The sequence below is a fragment of the Harpia harpyja genome, chromosome 17 (genome assembly GCF_026419915.1).
Source record: "Harpia harpyja isolate bHarHar1 chromosome 17, bHarHar1 primary haplotype, whole genome shotgun sequence".
NCBI lineage: Eukaryota > Metazoa > Chordata > Aves > Accipitriformes > Accipitridae > Harpia > Harpia harpyja.
In genome coordinates, this window is record NC_068956.1 from 24,411,498 (window position 1) to 24,429,695 (window position 18,198).

At 42.6% G+C, this 18,198-nt stretch overlaps 1 protein-coding gene across 3 annotated transcripts in view; it reads left to right on the plus strand.

Annotated features, from left to right (window-relative positions):
* The first annotated feature begins 627 nt into the window (after positions 1–627).
* CDK8 (cyclin dependent kinase 8) overlaps positions 628–18,198 on the plus strand; it is an 87,869-nt gene continuing 70,298 nt past the window's right edge. For 2 of the 3 annotated variants that reach the window (XM_052812552.1, XM_052812554.1), the window contains exon 1: positions 629–990. In XM_052812552.1, the coding sequence (XP_052668512.1) occupies positions 863–990 (128 nt within the window). In that variant the 5' untranslated portion in view covers positions 629–862. Of the gene's footprint in view, positions 991–18,198 lie in introns of all 3 variants that reach the window. The other variant, XM_052812553.1, reaches the window with a different exon arrangement.

The following is an 18,198-nucleotide window of genomic DNA, read 5'->3' on the forward strand; positions in this document are numbered from 1 at the left end:
GGGACCCTAACAGTCACCGTAACCGACCCCTGCCATGACGACAACCGCTGCTTGTGCTGACCGCTGATCGCAGGCCCTGTGCCCCAGCTCCAGCTGCCCAGCCCGCGGGTGAGGGCCCTGTGCTGCGCCTGGTGCCGGCACCCCAGTCGAGGAAGCCTGTTCCAGGGAATAACCGCACACACGGCCTCTGCCAGTCCCGCTACCCCCGGCCGGGGGCCGACCCCGGCCTGCTGCTCTCCCCAGCCCTGCCGCGGCCCGCTCCCCGCCCCGTCCCAGGACTACACCTCCCGGCAGGCACCGCGCCACCTCGCCGGCTGAAGACTACGCCTCCCAGCGTGCCTCGCGCGGGCAAGACTACAACTCCCGGCATGCATCGCGCCGCGCCGCGCCCCCCTCCCGCCTCCCTCCCCTCCGTACTACATCTCCCAGCGTGCTGCGGCACCCGCGAGGCATGCCGGGACGGGTGGGCGGGGCTCTGGCGGAGGTCGCAGCCCGCCGCCTTCCACGTGGTGCGCTGCCCGCCGCGCCCGTGGCCGGGGAGGTGCCCGCGGTTTGCGACGTTTACTTTGCGGCAGCGCGGCCGCCGTATTCCGCCGGGGAGACCGGCTGTTGTGCCGCTAGCTGGCGGGGCGGGGAGGGGAGGGAGCAGCCGGAGGACGGGGCTCGGGAGGGAAGGGAGCAGCCCCGCCGCCCGCCCGCCCGCCCGCCCCTGGATGGTCCGCGGGGCGGCTCGGGGGCTTCCTCCTCCTCCTCCTCCTCCTCCTCCTCTTGCTGCTGCTGCCGCCGCCGCCCGGTCGCGGCGGGGCGCGGCGGGGAGCGCGGCTGTCGGGGTGGTCTCGGGGCGGCGCGGCGGGCGCTGAAGATGGACTATGACTTCAAGGTGAAGCTGACCGGGGAACGCGAGCGGGTGGAGGACCTCTTCGAGTACGAGGGCTGCAAGGTGGGCAGGGGCACCTACGGGCACGTCTACAAAGCCAAGCGCAAGGACGGGTGAGTGAGGAGCGGGGCTCCCCGGACCCCGCCGCGGGCTCTCCGCCTCTCCCCCCCCCCCCCCCCGGTTCCCGGTTCCCGGTTCCCGGCCCCGTCCGCGCCCCTCCTGCCCCCGGACCCTCCTGGCCCGCCGCCTGCCCCGGCCCCACGGCCCCGTGTTCCCCCCCCCCCGCCGTTAATGCCGCCCTTTCTCCGTCCGCTGCCCTCCGTAACCCCCTCGGGGCCGCGGCTTCTGCTGCCGCCCGGGTTAAACCCCGCGGTTTGCCGTCCGGACTGTGCTTGGGTCCCCGTCGGTCCCTCCGAGCGTTCCCGTCCCCTCGGCGTGATGCCGGAGCCTTCGTTTCGGTACGAGCGGGTTTTGGGGAAAAAATTAGGTAGTTGAGGAAAACGCTCAAGTTAGCGGGTTTTCGTCGTCAGCAAATGAGTAGCCGCTTGCGATGTTCAGCCTGACCGTCAGCTGCGTGGAACAGGGTCCGATTCTTTTTCCTTGATAATGCTTTTTTGTCTGATTTATTACTTGTAGTCACCATTTTGGGTATTCTTGCTGGCTGCTTCAGGAACCAAAGTCTGCTGGTCCTTTCGGGGCTGTAGAATGCCTTAAGAGAGCTGTATGTGTCACCGGTTTTCGGTACAGACCTGAGTAAATGAATTTCTTTGCATAAGTGTTTTAAAGAAAGATCTAGCAAACTGTCATTTAGGTTTCCTTCGTCCATGACACGGCATCACTTGCTGAACAGCAGAACAATAGGAAGTGGGGAGCAGAACAAGCAGGAGAGGCACGGGTTGTTCTTGTAACAGGTCCTAAATTTTGAATTACATCCAATCTTTTTCTTGCAGTCTCCTCACAGTGGTGCTCTGTATGTTGTCGTTCAGATAACGTGTATTTTAAAAGTCTGGGTGTTGTTTTTACATTTGATAAATAAAAAACTTTTAAAGCAGGTTGTGGTCGGTTATGGCTGAAACATGATCTGCTTCTGTGTACATAAGCTTTAATTCTAGAAATGCTTTAGCCATTACCTACGGAACGGTTGTAATGGGACTGGTCACACCTTCCCTTGCCTGTGTTTTAAATGTGCTGATATTAATTGCGGCACAGTTACTTCAGCATGAATTTTGTTGGCTGGTATGAGTCAGCTAACTACTTTTCTTCTCAAATTTTGCATTTGGATCCTTCAAACTGTTCATAGGAGGAATTCTTACCTTGTTTGAATTCTTTTTTTTTTCAGGGAGGGGAAGGGGAATAAATTGTTCTGTGTGTGATAAGCTATTGCCTCAAGTCTCCCTATATGCACGTACTGACTTTGCTAGTACGGCCAGCCCTGGTTTCAGCACCGATAGAGACACCTGCAATATGAAAAATAGATTGAGGTACTGAAAGACATGACTACATTTCTAAGGTTCGTGCCAGGCTCTGTGCAGCTGTTCAGCATGTTGGACTGCAGCAGCGTGTAGGGAATTCAGCATGTGACACTGGTGAGGCATATATTCAAACATCTTTTGGTGAAATCATCAGTCGGCTTGATGGTGTTTGGGAGAGTGTGTTTAGAGCTGCTGGTGATAGTGTCATTTCGAGAAATTTCAGAAAAATGGAACTGTGTGCTTTAAAAATGGATAGTTACTCAAAGGTGGCTTTAAAGTAGAATTTCCTCTTGGTTCTTGACCGTGTAGGATTTTAAATCCTCTCTCCTCTTGGTGAGGGGGGAAATCAAGATAAGGTATTTGATTAGAGTTTGCAAAAAAAAAAAAAAAAGTGAGCAACGTATATTGTTTCTTTTTTTTGCCTTATTGTTCATTTAGTGCCACCTTTCCCTAGTACTTCCCATTTCCCTTTGAGATTTCTGAAAACTTTCTCTTTTAGATATGCTGTGTAATTGGCCTTTGACAATTGCTAAAATACGTAAAATAGAAACATCTGTAGATGCTTTTATAGCTTGTAGTATACTTGTACATAATGTGATCTTAAATTATATGGATGGAATTAGGATTGAAGTCAAAGGTTCCTTTTACATCCCATTATCCAAAGTAATCAATTAAATTGCAAAAGCAAATGTGCAATAACATTTCATTTTCCTGAAGCTATGGTAATATATGGGTGGACGTTATATCTTGCAGTGGGGAGTGTATGAAACAGAGTTCAATGTTTGTATATTGTTATATGCAAATACTGAAAAAAATATTCTTATGTTGTTTCAGTATTTCCCAAATGGTACATACTGATGGATGAATAATCTGCTTTTTGAGTTGTTTGTAGTATTTATACAGCTCAGACTTTCTTTACATATGGAGTTGTTTGCTATCTTTTAGTTAATTTTCATAATTTTTTCTCTTGAATTTAAAAGTTTAAAGCAAACTTTGTCACGTGTTTCTAATTCTTATTTTAAATAGCACAAATCTTTTAAGTCTATTAATATACATCATGATTTTTAGAGTACTTTGAAGAATGGGCTGCAGGACTGCAAATGTTTTGTTAAAATACTGAGGCAACTTTTTCTTTAATGACATCTACATATGGATGTCTAATGAATAGAAGAAACACAGAAAATAACTAAACTTTAATAATTCAGTTTGTGCAAATGTATGTTTAAAAGCCCTTGGTAATAAAAATCCAGTTTAAGAGTAGTAGGAGCTAGTGTCTTTAGTATGACTGCAGTCTACACCTTTTTTTTTTTTTTTTTTTTGATTGCTTTTACAGCTGCCTCTGAGGTGCAGTATGGCAATTCAGAACTAGATAGCAGCTGCGTGTCCTAATTGTAGGAAGATAATTGTATGCCATTAAAACTACACGGGAATGTTTTGGAGGACAGTCTTATAGGAATCTTGATGGAGTGAGAATCCTTCTAGTGAGCGAAAGAGATGTTCTGGAGTGTGTGCTTTAGTTATCCGCTGAGGGTGTGACCTGGATTTCATGCCCTGCTCCAACAAAAAAGCCAGTCCAGCCCTGCAGTGCCCTTTGCCAAGAGGTGAGGCTTGGGGTCTCCGCTGGGCTGTCTTAGAGGATCACCAGGTACAGCTCCACGGAGGTTTCTTACATATTCGCTGCCAAACTTGACCAGCTAAACATCAAATCAGCTGAGTAACAATGTCAAGCATCGCAGCTGAGCTCTACCTGGTGCATTGCCTGCAGCAAAATTGCATTCTGTTCTCAAGTTTTTATTTTAATCCCTCTTATTTTTAAGTCTGTGATCTCTGTGGTTGAATCTTCCTGGCTTTTTATTGAATGGTGCTGTCTATTTCATCAGCACAGGACCTGCAGTGGGCTCTAAAACCTGCTTAGGACAAACTCTATGTGATTTGATAGGGTTTCTTTTTATAGCAGAAAGGTGTACAAGAAGGCAATTGACTCTAATGGCAGACACTGGGAAGGGAGCGCAGGCATGGCATGTTGAACATCAGTCTTCAGATAAAGAAACTGTTGCTCGTCTCTAGTGGTGGTAGGAGAGTTTACTTTTTTTTTTTTTTTTTGTCCAGAAAATGTCAGTTACTTCCTGCATAAAAGCTGTTTTGCGTGCCATTTGGGTGCTCCCTTGGGAATGTTGCTCAACCCAGATATTAAACCTACCTATTTGACTTATGCTGGACTTGGAAAATATGCCAGCAGTTTTTAGTTTGTTGGACTAACATACAGATTTGATTGTTAAAAATTTTTTTTTTTTAATTGACAGGACCAGAATCCTTCAAAGCTCATTAGGAACCGAGTGCCAGGTCCGGGCAGACTGAGGTGGCAGGACACTAGGGGCTGCTTGTGCAAGCCTGGCCGCCCGGCTAGTGCAGCACAGCAGGGACACGCTCTCCTGGAGCTGGCAGCATGTGCTAATGCCAAAGTGGCACCCGGTTTTAATGGATTGATCTTGCGCTGTTTTTTTTTGTTTGCTGTCCTCTCCCTTCTGTTTTTATGCTACAGCTACAGGCGGAAATCTGAGAGAAGCCTATTCTGCAGAGCAAGGCTGTCTGTTTCAGTGGTAATTTGGAGTGTTTCCAAATACTCATTTTTCCTGTTTATAGGATGTGGTTTGGATAAGAATAAGAAACTATTGAATGTCACTGTTAGGCAGTGTCTAACTTCTTAATTACAACAGCAAAAAATGATATAATTGAAGATCTCCAACTATAGTAACATCCCCTGGTGCTTTATTGGAAGCTTTTCTTAATCTCTCAGAAAGAGACTTATGTGGTGAGACTCTGTTGGTGGGGACCCAACAGTAAGCAAGCTAGTGCTCTCCTAGTCACTCTCAAGAATTGCGAGAAGTGGTGTAGGTCCCAAACACAACAGCAGTTGGAGAATTTTTTTTTTTTTTTTTTCAGCTATTATAGTTCTGTGTTGAAGCTATTGCTGTAGGTGGAGTGACAGATTCTTTTATTTGGACATTCTGACACGTAATTGAAGTGATGAAAATACATTTATGTGTTGGACTTTTCCTTGCACGCTTCAAACAATCAAATCTATATCCACTTTTTTTTTTCCTTGAGGGTCTGTGTGAGTTGAATAAGAAACAGAATGGTGGAAAACTAGTGAATGTCCAGTAAACTACTGGTTTGCTTAATTTCTAATATGGTATGTGATAGTTTTTACTTACTGGTTAAAAGGATATTGCAAGAATTATGATGATTCTCTCAAAAACTTTTATACAAAGAGAAACTGAGGAGGTTGGGAGTATTTCCCTTGGAAAAACGGGGAAGGCAGAATGTGTTTAAGTTAGATAAAATAATGAGTGGTTTGGGTAACGTGTAAGATGCTGGTGCTATTTTTGTTTCACAGTATTTGAAGAGGGGGACATGGAATTTTTTTGGTGAACAATAAGCAAATATTTTAATGCAATGTAGATAAACTGCTTAACCTGTTATCAAAGCAAAAAGATAAGTCAAGAGCTTAGTGTCTGCTCTGTAATGTTATCAAAACCAGTCACTTCTGACTAACTGTTGCAACAAGTTGAATGCTCTTCTCCTCTAGAAGTTAGGCTGCTCTGTTAGAGGTCAGGCCAAGCTCTGCAGTGCATGCAGAAGAGCCCATGTTTGTTTACTTCAGGAATTTTGGTTTGGTTTGGTACTTTTTTTTTTTTTGAAACACTTGGCCCTTCATAAGGTTGATACCAGATTAGTTCCAGTTTGTGTTCATGGGTGTGTACTGATTGAGTTACATCAGATCATAGATCACTTATTTTGTCAATGTTTATATCAAACTGATTTTTAGTGAGAGGTACATTGAGTTTGGGAGTGCCACAAATAGAGGTAATGAGTCCAGTGAGAAATTTTACTTGGCAAGAAGTGAAACAACAGATCTGGACACAACAGGTCTGGACTTACAGCTTCTCGATTAGTTCTGTATTGAGCCTTTGCAGGACCTGTATTGTGAAGTTCATGCTGTTAGTTTTCACTATAAACTTCCAAACAATTCTTGTCTTCTCTCAGTTTAATAGACATGAGGGTTGTTGGTTTTTTTCTGAATGTTCTTGTGTGTTGATATTAACTGTTTTGAACTGAAGCAGTTGGTGCAGATTACAGGCAGTCGGTGAGAGCCGCAGAGTCGGCATGCAAGCCTTTGGCTTCTGACTCCTGTCAACAATAGCGTGGAGTTTCTAAATGCCACAGACTTTGTTTATGTATGCAATATGCGGTATTATCTTCTTAAATTATATGCCCTGAGTCTCTTTTGGATCCATTACCATAGTAGTTAGAAAGTTCTTAATTAAACTGTATCTACATAATGAGGTATGCATGCTGTATTGCATGAAGTCTTGTGCTCTTTAATTTTTCTGGTAAACCACTTGTATAACTATCTTCCCATCTGCTTCCTTCCCTTTTCACCCGGTTACGTGGCTCCAAGCTTTATAGGTTTTTAAGGTCATGCAGTTGAGTGAGTCCTCCTGCAGCCCTTGGACTTTATTTGGTGTGATCTTTTGTTATCTTGTCACAGATGTGTTGATTTATTTTCATAGCCTGCAGCAAAGGTGAGTTAGTGTTTCATTCCTACCTGAAGCCTTTGACAAGTGCAGAGGGGAGGGTGTGAGGATAGTGTTGCAAAACACCAAAGATCTGTATCTGCTTTTATTCTGGATTTATAAATTAGAATAATATATGTAAATAATGGGGGCATGTACTGCTGTGCTTGACTTCTCATGAGGGAATAGGGGATAGTTTTTGAGGGTGCTGATTATAGAGAAGGTGCATGTCATCGGAGAATGCTGCTGCTTTTGGCCAAATGATGGTGAGGCAGTATGTTCACTCTAGCTCTTGGGTAGTCTTTGATTCTTCTGTTTTAAAGTCTTTTTGAAGCTTTAAAAAACCCCCAAACAACCAACCACAAAACAATGGAGGTATCCTTCATTACCATTGGACTCTGAAGGGCTGTAATTTGCAGACTTCTGCACCAGAAACTAGAAAATCTCTTGTTTCTTACGAACAGACTTTTAGTTATGCTGAAATTTGGAAACTGCAGTGGAAACGTAATGAAGGTACAGCGGCTCGGATTTGTGTATGACAAGGTTGTGCTCCAACAGTATGCAACAACAGCCACCATGGTGATATGCACTTCACAAGACCTCCAAGTTAAAGCCCAGATGCATCCATTTTGGCATTAAAAGGTGATTGTTGTGCCACTGTGAGTATCAAAATGGTTATAAAAATCTCGCTCTTTATTAAACTTACTGACTTTAAGCCATTCACTGGTGTGCCTGAAATAGCGATAGAAGCAGATCATTCTGAATAGCCAGTTAATACCAAGATGCTTCCATCTTCCACCAAAATAATTTTCTATAGACAAGTAGCAGGACATCAGTTGCAAATCTCTGGGTACCAGCATCTTCTAAACAAAAGACTACTTCCCCCCCCCCCCCCCAATGGCTTTCTTGGGAACAGGATTCTTTCTTTCTACTATGGACCCTCATCATTGTGGAGTTGTGATTATGTGGGGTGGAGACTGGGCTGCTGTGGTTAGATGAACCGAGTGTGTGAGGCAGCGCACAGGCTGCTGGCGTGGACTGTGTCGTCCCACCTCTGCTGTGGTTGATACTTTTAGGTCCAGCTCCGGTTGCAGAAGGGTACAGTCTCCTTTCATTTTCTTTTATTTGGATTTAAACATAAAATTAGTTTAGTGAGAACTGGAAAGCAGGATCATGAGTATTGCTCCTAACAATTGGCAACCAGTATCTTTTTTTTTTTTTTCTTTTTAACAGAATGCTGGGCTCCAGCCCCAAAAGGAGACAGCTCATGCGCTTCACAGGATCTCCTTTGTTCTGTGCTGACAAAATGCGTGCTATCTTCAGTCTTCATTCGCCTGATGTGCTGGGGGTTTTTTTTGTCTTAGAATAAAATGTTTGCCATGTCTATATTTTTGCCATACAGCCTGTCTGTCAAGCTTGGCTCTGGTTCTTAATTCCAGACAATAATCCTTTCATTTCAAAGTGTGATGTTAATCTGAATTTTCCTACAAGAGTCTGTAATGTGAGTGATAGGTGGACTTCTCTAGCTTCCTTCCATGGCTGCCTTGGAAGCAGCAGAAGTGCGATAGTTATTTGTTGCAGCGGTGCTCATATAGAGTGTGCTGATTGGGGGTGGGTGGAGGCAGGGTCATAAATAACTGAACGATCTGGTACTGTATTCTGTTTGGAGAGTGTAAAAAAAAAAAAAAAATAGTTAAAATTTTTAAAACAAAAGTGGCTTTGGTTACAGACAGACAACTGAAGTTTCCCAAATAGTCCTTTTCCCTCTAAACTCCTACATACATAAGAAAACTCCCGATTTGCAGTGTCAACCCTAATGCCATCCTAGTTTTTGCACACATTAGGATAATATGTAACAGAATATGAAAAGAATAAAATGGAAATGGCTGGTAAATGTGAATGACTGCAGAATGTGAAGACTGAAAGCGAATTGTAGGGAAGAGTTGGTAATGGTGTTTGTTTTGATTTAATTGTCCCCTCTTGTGCTAAAAATGGGCTCTTGTGCGTGTACTTTTCAGTAAGCAAGAGCATTTTTGATAGGCTGCTGCAATATGCTAGGAACTATTGTGTTGCATTTTTCAGTCACCTTGGAGAATGATTCCTGTGGGGTTTTGTATGCTGTTTATGTCCACAAACTTCTGAAAAATTCAGAGGGAAATTTAGGGCTGAAGAGACTGCTCCATTTCCTTGTCCACCCACATGAAGGCTGCATACAGTCATCAGTGGTGCCCAAAAGAGTGGCCCTGGGGGTGACGTTATGCACTAGAAGTAAGTGGTGGAGGTGAAAGATAAAACACGAGCTATCCACAGGTACCAAGATACCTAGCGGCATGCTAGAAACAACGTACTGCGCTGTCCGCTTCTGGGACGGCAGTGCAGAATATGTGCGGTTGTTGGGTGCGCTGAAAGAAGTGGTGGATGCTGTGGGCTGTGCATTGTTGAGGAAGAGGAGATGAACCTGGAGCTGACCTGTTCTTCAGGGGAGGGCGAGAGAAGAGGTGGAGGTGGCTGGGAGGCTTTGCAGGGTGCAGGAGCTCAGAGCTTGGGCATAGTGTCTGCATGGGAAAGCACCTGTTTGTACGGCTAAACTAGGTGTGGACTATGACAGTGGATTCTTCTTTGCGTTAGCGATCTGGAGACTGGGAGAAAAACGATGGAGTGGGGAACTTTCCTGGTGCTGAACTCAGTGATCAGTGTAGAGCAGCATCGGGTTTCTGTCTGGAGGAATGAGGATGGAGGCAGAGGTGAATCAGGAAACTGGGTCCAGGCGGTCTCCTGGACCAGGAGGACAGATCTTGCAGCTCTTGTTTCTAGCACTGAGTTTTGAGAATCCTGATAGAAATTATGGAAAAACCCTAGACCTGGCCTGGAAGGACCCCCTTACATCCAAAAGCAGGAATAAAATAGTAGCATTAAAGGATTAATCTAATTGTGTGCATTTGAAGAAAAGGACTAAGAGAACAGAAGTTCAGGTAGATAAGCAAGTAAGTGGTAAGTACATGCAGTGCAGGTAATTTGCAGTGCAGTAGCGGTTCTTTAGCGAACGGGTTGAAAGCAGATTTGGAGGAAGCGTTTCCTCATATCTGATAAACTTTTTTTTAACAACAAAAAAAAGGGGTGGTGTCTCACTTGCTTTTAAGGGTGAGTGTGATGAGGCTTTAACACCTTTCTTGCTTCTGCAGGACCTTCGCTGGCCTTTGCAGATTCTAGAAGAATAACCTATAGTGCATGAATATCCAGATGTATTCCTTAACCTTTTTGCTGATTTTAAACAATGTTGTTTGTGGTCTCTGCATGTGATAACTGTTTTGTGGAAAATACAGCTTTCAAATATTTCTGCAAAAACATCAGAAATGTCTTAACCATAAGGAAGAAAAAAAGAATATTAATTTTCTAGCTACACATACTGATAACCTCTGTATTTCTGAAACTGTTAAAACCCAAAGAATTCTGCGGCTGTACAGAGTCCTTGTGTAAAGAGATCTGAGGTACTAGCTGCTTTTGAGATACTGGAAAATTGAAGACAGACTTGCAGCCTCACTGTCTTAGTCACATAGGCTGCACTAGTTCTGGTTGCAACTTTTTGTAGCTTGCACAGTAGTTGTGTGAATAATGGCATTTATGAAACCTGATTTTTTTTTTTTTTTTTTTCCTCCTCCCCAAGGCTCTTTGCTTTATTGTGGAATTACCCACTGTCTAAATGCAAATTCAGATTGGAAGTATACTTGTAGCTAGGACTCTTTCCGAGGATGAGGTAAATAACATGTTGTGCAAAAGTAATAATCTGCATGTCTTCTGCCAGTCTGCTGCTGTGAAGAATCTTAGATTTGGTAAGCTCAGATGATTTGTGGTAAAAATGTGCTTTCTGGGCATGTCTTGGAGGAAGAGGAAGTGCCAGATCTTAAACATTTGAAATATGACAAAAGGGCCCGTGCTAAAGGGATGTCAGATCTCATTCAAAATTTTCATTTTGAAACTGAGTAAGCCTATGAAGATTATGTTCATTCAATATATAATTGGCTGTGTCTTTTATGCTTGTTTAAAGTATTAACAAAGTAAGCCAGCAGTTTGTTTTGTAATATTATAAAATACTCAGGATTGTGGATTCTGTCTTTGTGTAGATAATGGTGATCAGTTGACCCTCGTCTGTTAATTTAAGTCTTGGAAATGCTCTTTAAGGTTCAATGTAGACTATCTAAGTTTGTTCAAGTAAGGTAATGAAGCTGAGGCAGGAGCATCAAGATACTTAACTTTGCTGCTAATAAAAGGCTTGCTTTCTTTCTGGTATCCTTCCACTGTAAAACAGTCTTGAGTTTAGAGTAGAGAAGCCCATTGTGCCTGAATGGATGGGAATAAAGTTTCAGTTTCAGGCTTCATCCCTCCAATGTTCTAACTCTCATGCTCCTCTCCCCCCTGCTGCCCCCCATCTTTTCTTTGCAAGCTTGGCAAGTAATGCTGCGTGTTACTGCTACATGCAGGCTGATAACCATTCAGGAGGGTTTTGTGTTCTGGCTGGCTAGCCTGCTGTTCTCTCTTGTCTCCTCCAAGGCTCAACAAATGGTTTCTGAGACCTCGTCAAGCCCCCATAATAGCACATTTGGGATTACAGCATAGCTTTATTCATAGCTACAATTTTTCGTTAGGTACAAGGCCACTTGTGAACTAGTTCCGAACTTTTGTGTATTGTAGGCTTCCCATTTGAGAAGTAGCTATTTGAATAAATGTATTGAATTTTCTATAGAAGCATATGAAGTTCTTAGTAGCTTATATAAGAAAGGTACTGGACAGACAATTTAATATTCTGCTTTTTTACAGAGAATTCTACTGATGTTGCCCTGTTGCTTGTGTTTTGCATATCCTAGTTAAAGACTGATTTAAGCATATGAAGATTGGGATGCTAAAGAGTCCTTGTAAAATTATATGCAATACTTGAACAAAAAGATACTGCTGTTTAGGCAACAGTTTCTATTCAACTGCCTCTTAACTACCTTGACTGTTAAGTGGTAGTACGGCAAAACATATTGTGCAGTCAGTTTAGAATTTGCAGGAAAAGAACTATAAGCCAGGATTAAAGCTGTAGATATTTTCTTTAAAGGACAAAATGTTCGAGAGAACATAATGATTTTCTCAACTACAGATGATAGCCTAAACATCCAAAATTAAAATTAGTCTTGAAAAAATGCACGTTTTGTGAACAGGGAAGAACACAATTAAAGGTCACTGAAACAATCTGCCTGTTTTTCTGTGAAAGCTCTGTGCTGTGTGCTTGTAACACCTTGCATACAAGATGTTGACATTTGAATAAAGGACACTTGAGAGTTGCACTAAAAAAGAAGGCTTAATTCATTATTGTCTGTGTGAATAATACGTGCGACTGAGAACTTGGAATACAAAAAGATCTGAATTGCAGCAAACCCGATTCCACCCTGTGTTTCTGGCCGAGATGTGTTTTCTGGGAGCAGCATAACCTTACCCTGTGAGGGGGAGCCCTAGCTACAGGTGAACTTTCGGTTGCAGTTTGAGTTCAGACACTGGATAATCCCACAGTGAAGCCTTAGAAAGTCAGATTTCATCAACTCTGTTGTTCTCACGGAGCTACTATGCAAGGTATGGAGCATAACAAAAGCAACTGGAGCAAGCTCTACCTGGGTAGACTTCAAGACAGCAAGGTGGCACATTTGTCCCCGAGTGTAATTTCAGTCTTATCTAACTTTTTGTACTTGAACTGCTTGGCGTTCAAACTCTCTCTTTTCTTTTGGAGTGAACGTCAATCCTGTTTAATCAGGTTTGAGCAAAACAACCTCTCACAAGTACATGTGCTAACAGTGCCATTCACTGTTATGTTAGTTCAGTTTTGTAGAAGCTCAACTGGAAGCTTATATGAATCTCCTAGATGAGTGTCAGATACCAAAAGACTCAAAAAATGAGTAGCTATTGCAACACTGAAAACTCTATGGGTAGAATTCCAGGCACACGTAAGGGGGAAAAATAGCGTTAGGACTTCATTTCCATCTGCCTGACTAGTTTGCCTATGCCGTGTGAGATCAGAGAGGCTACAAAGCAGAAAATACAGCAATGAATGGCTCGTTAGCTGCATTTCATTTAGGTGGATCCTCTGTCAGGGAGGCATGCCAAGACAAAACTTTGTGACAGTGAGTAGCTACTTACTGAAACAGCTAGTCAGGACAACCATAACAAGGGAATTGACTTGGGACTTGGCCTACAGTAGGATGAAAAGCAGATTCAAACTGTTACTACTGAGGGCTGTCTATGAGAAACATGGTTTGTTCTTTGCTCCTGGAGGGATGCTGAATCTATACAAGGTTAAGAAATCTGCTTGACGTACTGCAACTTCAGTTGAAAAAGAAAAAAAGAGAGGGGTGGTGATGGCAGGAGATGGCTTCTTAAAGCTAAAAGAGAGCCAAGAAGGTGAAATGTTGCAAGCTGCTTGGGAACTATTTCTGAAGCTTCACTGGGCTCTCAGTGAGTATGTGTCACTCAAGACACACTGTAAAACCATCAATTGAAAAAACGTGACATGGTGAAATAGTAAAATAAAGGAAGCCCTTGGGAGTAAGGATATGTTCTTTGAAAAATTAATATAGAAATAGAAAGTAAGTGATAAGCTAAATGTAAAACTGTAGTGTGAGAGCCAACCTGGCAACCTCCCCCCCATATAACCCATATAAGCCCTCAAAAACACACACACAAGCTCCCCCTGCCTTGAGAAACTACTTGAGAAAGGCATGAAATTAATCTTCCTTTTTCTCCCTCTTCTGATCTATCAGTAGCACAATGCTATCTGTAGAAGCAGGGCACCACTGACCTATAAAAGGAGTTGTTTAGAGAAGATGAAATGACAGCAGGAGAAGAGCTTTCATTTTGTCTGTGCATTATGAAAGAACTTGAAGAATTGGAGGTGAAGGAGTGCATTGGGGGATCTGTCTCAAATTGCAGCGTTTGGGGAAGGGGCTATTTGAACAAACTGAAGTAAAGAGCAGTCGTCAAGATGAGATGTGTTTGCACATCTGAAGGAGTTCAAGAATGAAGTAAGCAAATTACTAACCAGAAAGTATAACCCAATGCTTTAAATTGTCCCAGTCACGGAGGACTGGAAAGGGACAGTGGTGGGATCAGTTTTTAAAAGGCCTTTTTGGAAGAGTGGAAACTACTAACTAGTAAGCTGAACCAAGAGCAGAGATAGTGGACACGTGCAAGGTGCTGAGGTGAGGAGACAACAGCCTTATAAAACACATTCAACACCTCCTAGGTCTATTAAAATCTTTTGATGGAGTTAGCATACAGGTTAAGGCAACGTAGTTGATGTAATCTATCTAGGTGTTCAAAAGGCGTTCTGTAAAGTCCCCTATCAAAGTCTTAAGATGAACTTAAAGATGGTCCTTCTCTGGATAGAGAAGCTAGTTAGAGATGTGAAGTAATGGTGAGAGGTCATTACTGGTATCTCTCGGGAATATGTGCTGTTCAGAAGTTTTGTTTGGAAATCACTTGTCTTAAATAGTTGGGCAACAGCTTTGCTGATGAGTGAGTGCTACTTGGGATAGTGAAGGCAAGGACTGATTGTGCAGGCTTGGCCCTCAATATCAGAAAGTTCTCCAATAATAGATCATACTCATTGTTGTGAAGTGATACGTATGAGAAAACGGGCCTTTCTTTACTCACACAACGGTAGCCTCTGAATTTATTATTTAGGAAAAAGATTTTGGAGTTCAAAAATGACAGTTTTGTGAAAGTGCCAGCTCAGTTCAAGTAATTGCTAAAAAGCAGGGAGAATCACAGGACTCAACTACCAATGGAGTGGAGCACAAAACATGGTGTCATTGTTGCTTTAAATCCTATTTTCAGTATTGTAGGCATTTCTAATCCCTTCATCCCACGCAGGGTATAATAAACCTAAGGAGGGCCAACAAGGATACTCAGAAATGTGGAGCAGTGTCTATGAAAATTTAAGTCATTCCCATAGACAAGGACTCTGCTGTCTGTGAGAGTGAGGGATAGGGAGAGTCTCTGAAATCCTGAGTGTCATTGAGAAGATAGGAAACAGTTGTTCAGTGACTGCATACATTTATGAAAGATAAATCCGTTAAGGGCCATTAAATAAGAAAACATAATCTGTGAACCTGTAGCTCCTACAGTAGTATGTTTGTGACTGTTAGGCAAATTTGTGACTTGAAAAGCTTCTCATCATAAAAGTTTTTTTTAAAGCAGCAAATATGCTGTTTCCTCCACGTAAACCAAATAATTTCACAGATTTGACTACTGAAGAAAAATGTACCAAAAATAGAAGTTACCCAATGAAATCACGGTTTTCTGAAGTTTAGACCAGTGCTTTAACCCTGTTTGTTGTTTGCGTTTCGGAACAGATGCTTTGAAATGCTGTGCTGTCTTTATACAACTTCTAGTTTCTGAAGTGGTACAAATATTGAGGTGACTTAAGAGCAATTTGAGAGAAGGAAAGTGCAAATGAAATACAGCAATCTTCTCCTTTATAGAGAATTTGTGTTGCTTTACATAAAAGTACTAGTAAGACTGCCATGTCCTTTAATAAAGCAGCATGAAGCTTTGAGTCTGGAGTGGGGTATTGCTGCCCATCAACTAGTCTCCTCATAGGAGCAATCTTCATAATTTTGTGGTTTTAAAACTTTGGTTTTTAGGCTGGCTGTCAAATTACAATTTTGTGGGACAAGGGAGGAGAAGATACTTAATCAAATCCCAGGGATTCTTGCTTCTGTGGAACTTCTGCTCTGGAGTTAATTGCAGGGCTAGATGGGGGAGTTGGCTTGGTTTTAAATTAATTTTTTTTTTTTTTTCAATTACGTGGTTTCACCATCACTAGAAAGCAGGGAGTGAAGCGAGTGGCGTCTTGCTTTTTCTCCTCCATTTCTCTCTGCTCTACCCATTCTTTTGTTGTCTTTTGTTCTTACTGCACACTTAGTGCTGGTTTTGATATTCATCATACCCCACTGTAGGCTAACAGAAATTGTTAACCCAGGAAAAAAGAAGTGGATAACTTTTTGCCAAATGCAGGAGATGAATCATCATGGAGGAGTGTGGCACAGATCAGAGCTGGCAGAGGAGTCAAGGCTTTTCTTTCCACAGCAGCAAATTCTTAGATCAGAAGAACCACATGTACAGTGTATCATTGAATTTACTTGGTTACTTTGAACTTCTTGCCAAACTACATGTTATGGTGAAAGGTGTTAATTTAAAAAAAATGAAAGAACAAAAGGAATGAAGCGTATCGGTAATTGCCATTCACATCGCAGTATCAGAAGCCCAAGTGTTTATTGGCTTGTTGTTGATGGTTTTTCCTCTAGCTGTGGAAATGCATGAAAAGGTCTGATTACTGAAGGATTTGTTTTGAAGTAGAAAATATTCTCAGCATAAGCCATCTGATAAGAGTAATGGTGCTGTTCTGGCACAGCAATCTTGCCATTTAAGTGTTCTGGGGATGGAAAAAGTATGAATGCCTGAGTTAGACCCTTCATAAATTCAGTTCTGGTAGTGCATCTTCCCCTGCAATAATTTCTTTATGTTAGTATCATGGTGAGTAATATGGCTTTTTATTTTTATGTGACATCTTGTAAATTTAGATCCAAGTCCGTGAAACGTGCTTCAGTCACAAACCGAGTTCCTTGTACTCTTCTATCCTTTTGTAAAGGAGGTTTTTTTGTCTTTTTCTTAAAGCACACCGTATCTAAAAATGGCGTACTGCAGTGTTAGCAAGACTTAGTCACGCTGAAGCATTACTTTTCTTTCAGGATAAAATGTATGTTTCTGAGGAGGGGGGCAAATAGCAACAAGAAAGAGCACAAACTGGCTTTTTTTCCCCCGTTTTGGAATATGCTGTCTTTTACCTGTTTGCTTTTTTTTGTGCATCACGTACATATCTTTAAAAGGCAGAAAAACCCTAACCATGCAAATCTGTTGAAATATTACCTTAGAGATAAGTCTTTAAATTTTTTCTTCTGCTAGGTTGTTTAGTATTTACATTAAAACATGATCTTTCTATTAGTCCTTCTTTAAGTTAAATTTTAATTCAGCTAGAAGTTACTGACAAAGTTGAAGATAATCTCTGCCTTGCATTAAGATAGTGATATTTGTGTTACCTCTCTGGAAGAAAAAGAGGGAAAGGAGAGAACAGCAGGGTAATTAAAATTAAATATGAAGTTTCTGTGAACTTCTCTGAGTTTTGCGATTTATTTAAATTTAATGATATGACTGTGCAAACACTTCCTAAGGCTCACCAAAACTTAGCGTAATCATACAGCGCATTGATTGAAACTTGATGTAGCTGTAATCTATGGCACGTCTTTATAAAATTAAGGGCTGTATTGATGAATGGGAGTGGTTGCTCTAGTTCATAGGAAAGGCCTATCCAGCTGTCTTTGACAGTTAACTCTAGCATATCCTTAGGAAGTGAAGCAAAACTAGAGCAAGCATGTAGTGGTGCTTTCGTACTGACACATTTCTGCTTCGTCTGGTATCCAGAACTACTATTATCTTAAGGTGAAATTGAAATTTGGGGTTCTGGATTTCCGCCGTATTGTTCGCTTGTAGTTGCTCTTGAACTGTTTAAACACAAAGGAAAAGGAACCTAAGGAGATGAAGGATGGGGTGCATTTTTTTTTTCTTGCCTTACCCTAATCTTTATTCTATTTTTGTCATATTCTGCTGTGAAACCAGCCAAGATGTAGCTGGTCTTCCTGACAATAGTTACGTACTAATATCATCTGAGAGCCCCTGCCCATCAGCAACACCTACGAAAATGAGGACGAGCCCTTGGAAATGTACCTGTTGGAGAAGACGATGGCTCCTCAGGGGTTGCGCTGCTGTTGGGTGGGTCTGGACCAGCGCTGACTCCCGAGGCGGTTGGTGGTGTTGGCGGGGGGGTGCTGGCTGTTGCCCCTTCCCAGCCGCTGCCGCCGGTCATTCATCAAACCCGTGTGCCAGCCAGCGCAGCTCTGCTCCTGGTCGTGTGCGGAGGTCTGGTGCGGCAGGGATGCTCCCGTGTTTGCAGGCTCCCGATCCAGCTCCGGCTGATTCTAGACAGTTGCTCGCTACATATTTTTTTGAACGTGCTTCCGTGCATTTTTTTGATTCGTATTTTTCTTGCATATCTCATGTTTGAAGTTAGAGAAAAAGTAGATGACGCTTATTACTGTAGAAATATGGAAGCAGTCTGAAATTTCCCGTTTGGGAGTGAGCACTGTTACGAGTGTGTGAAACTGTAAAGCACGTACTGATGGTGGCA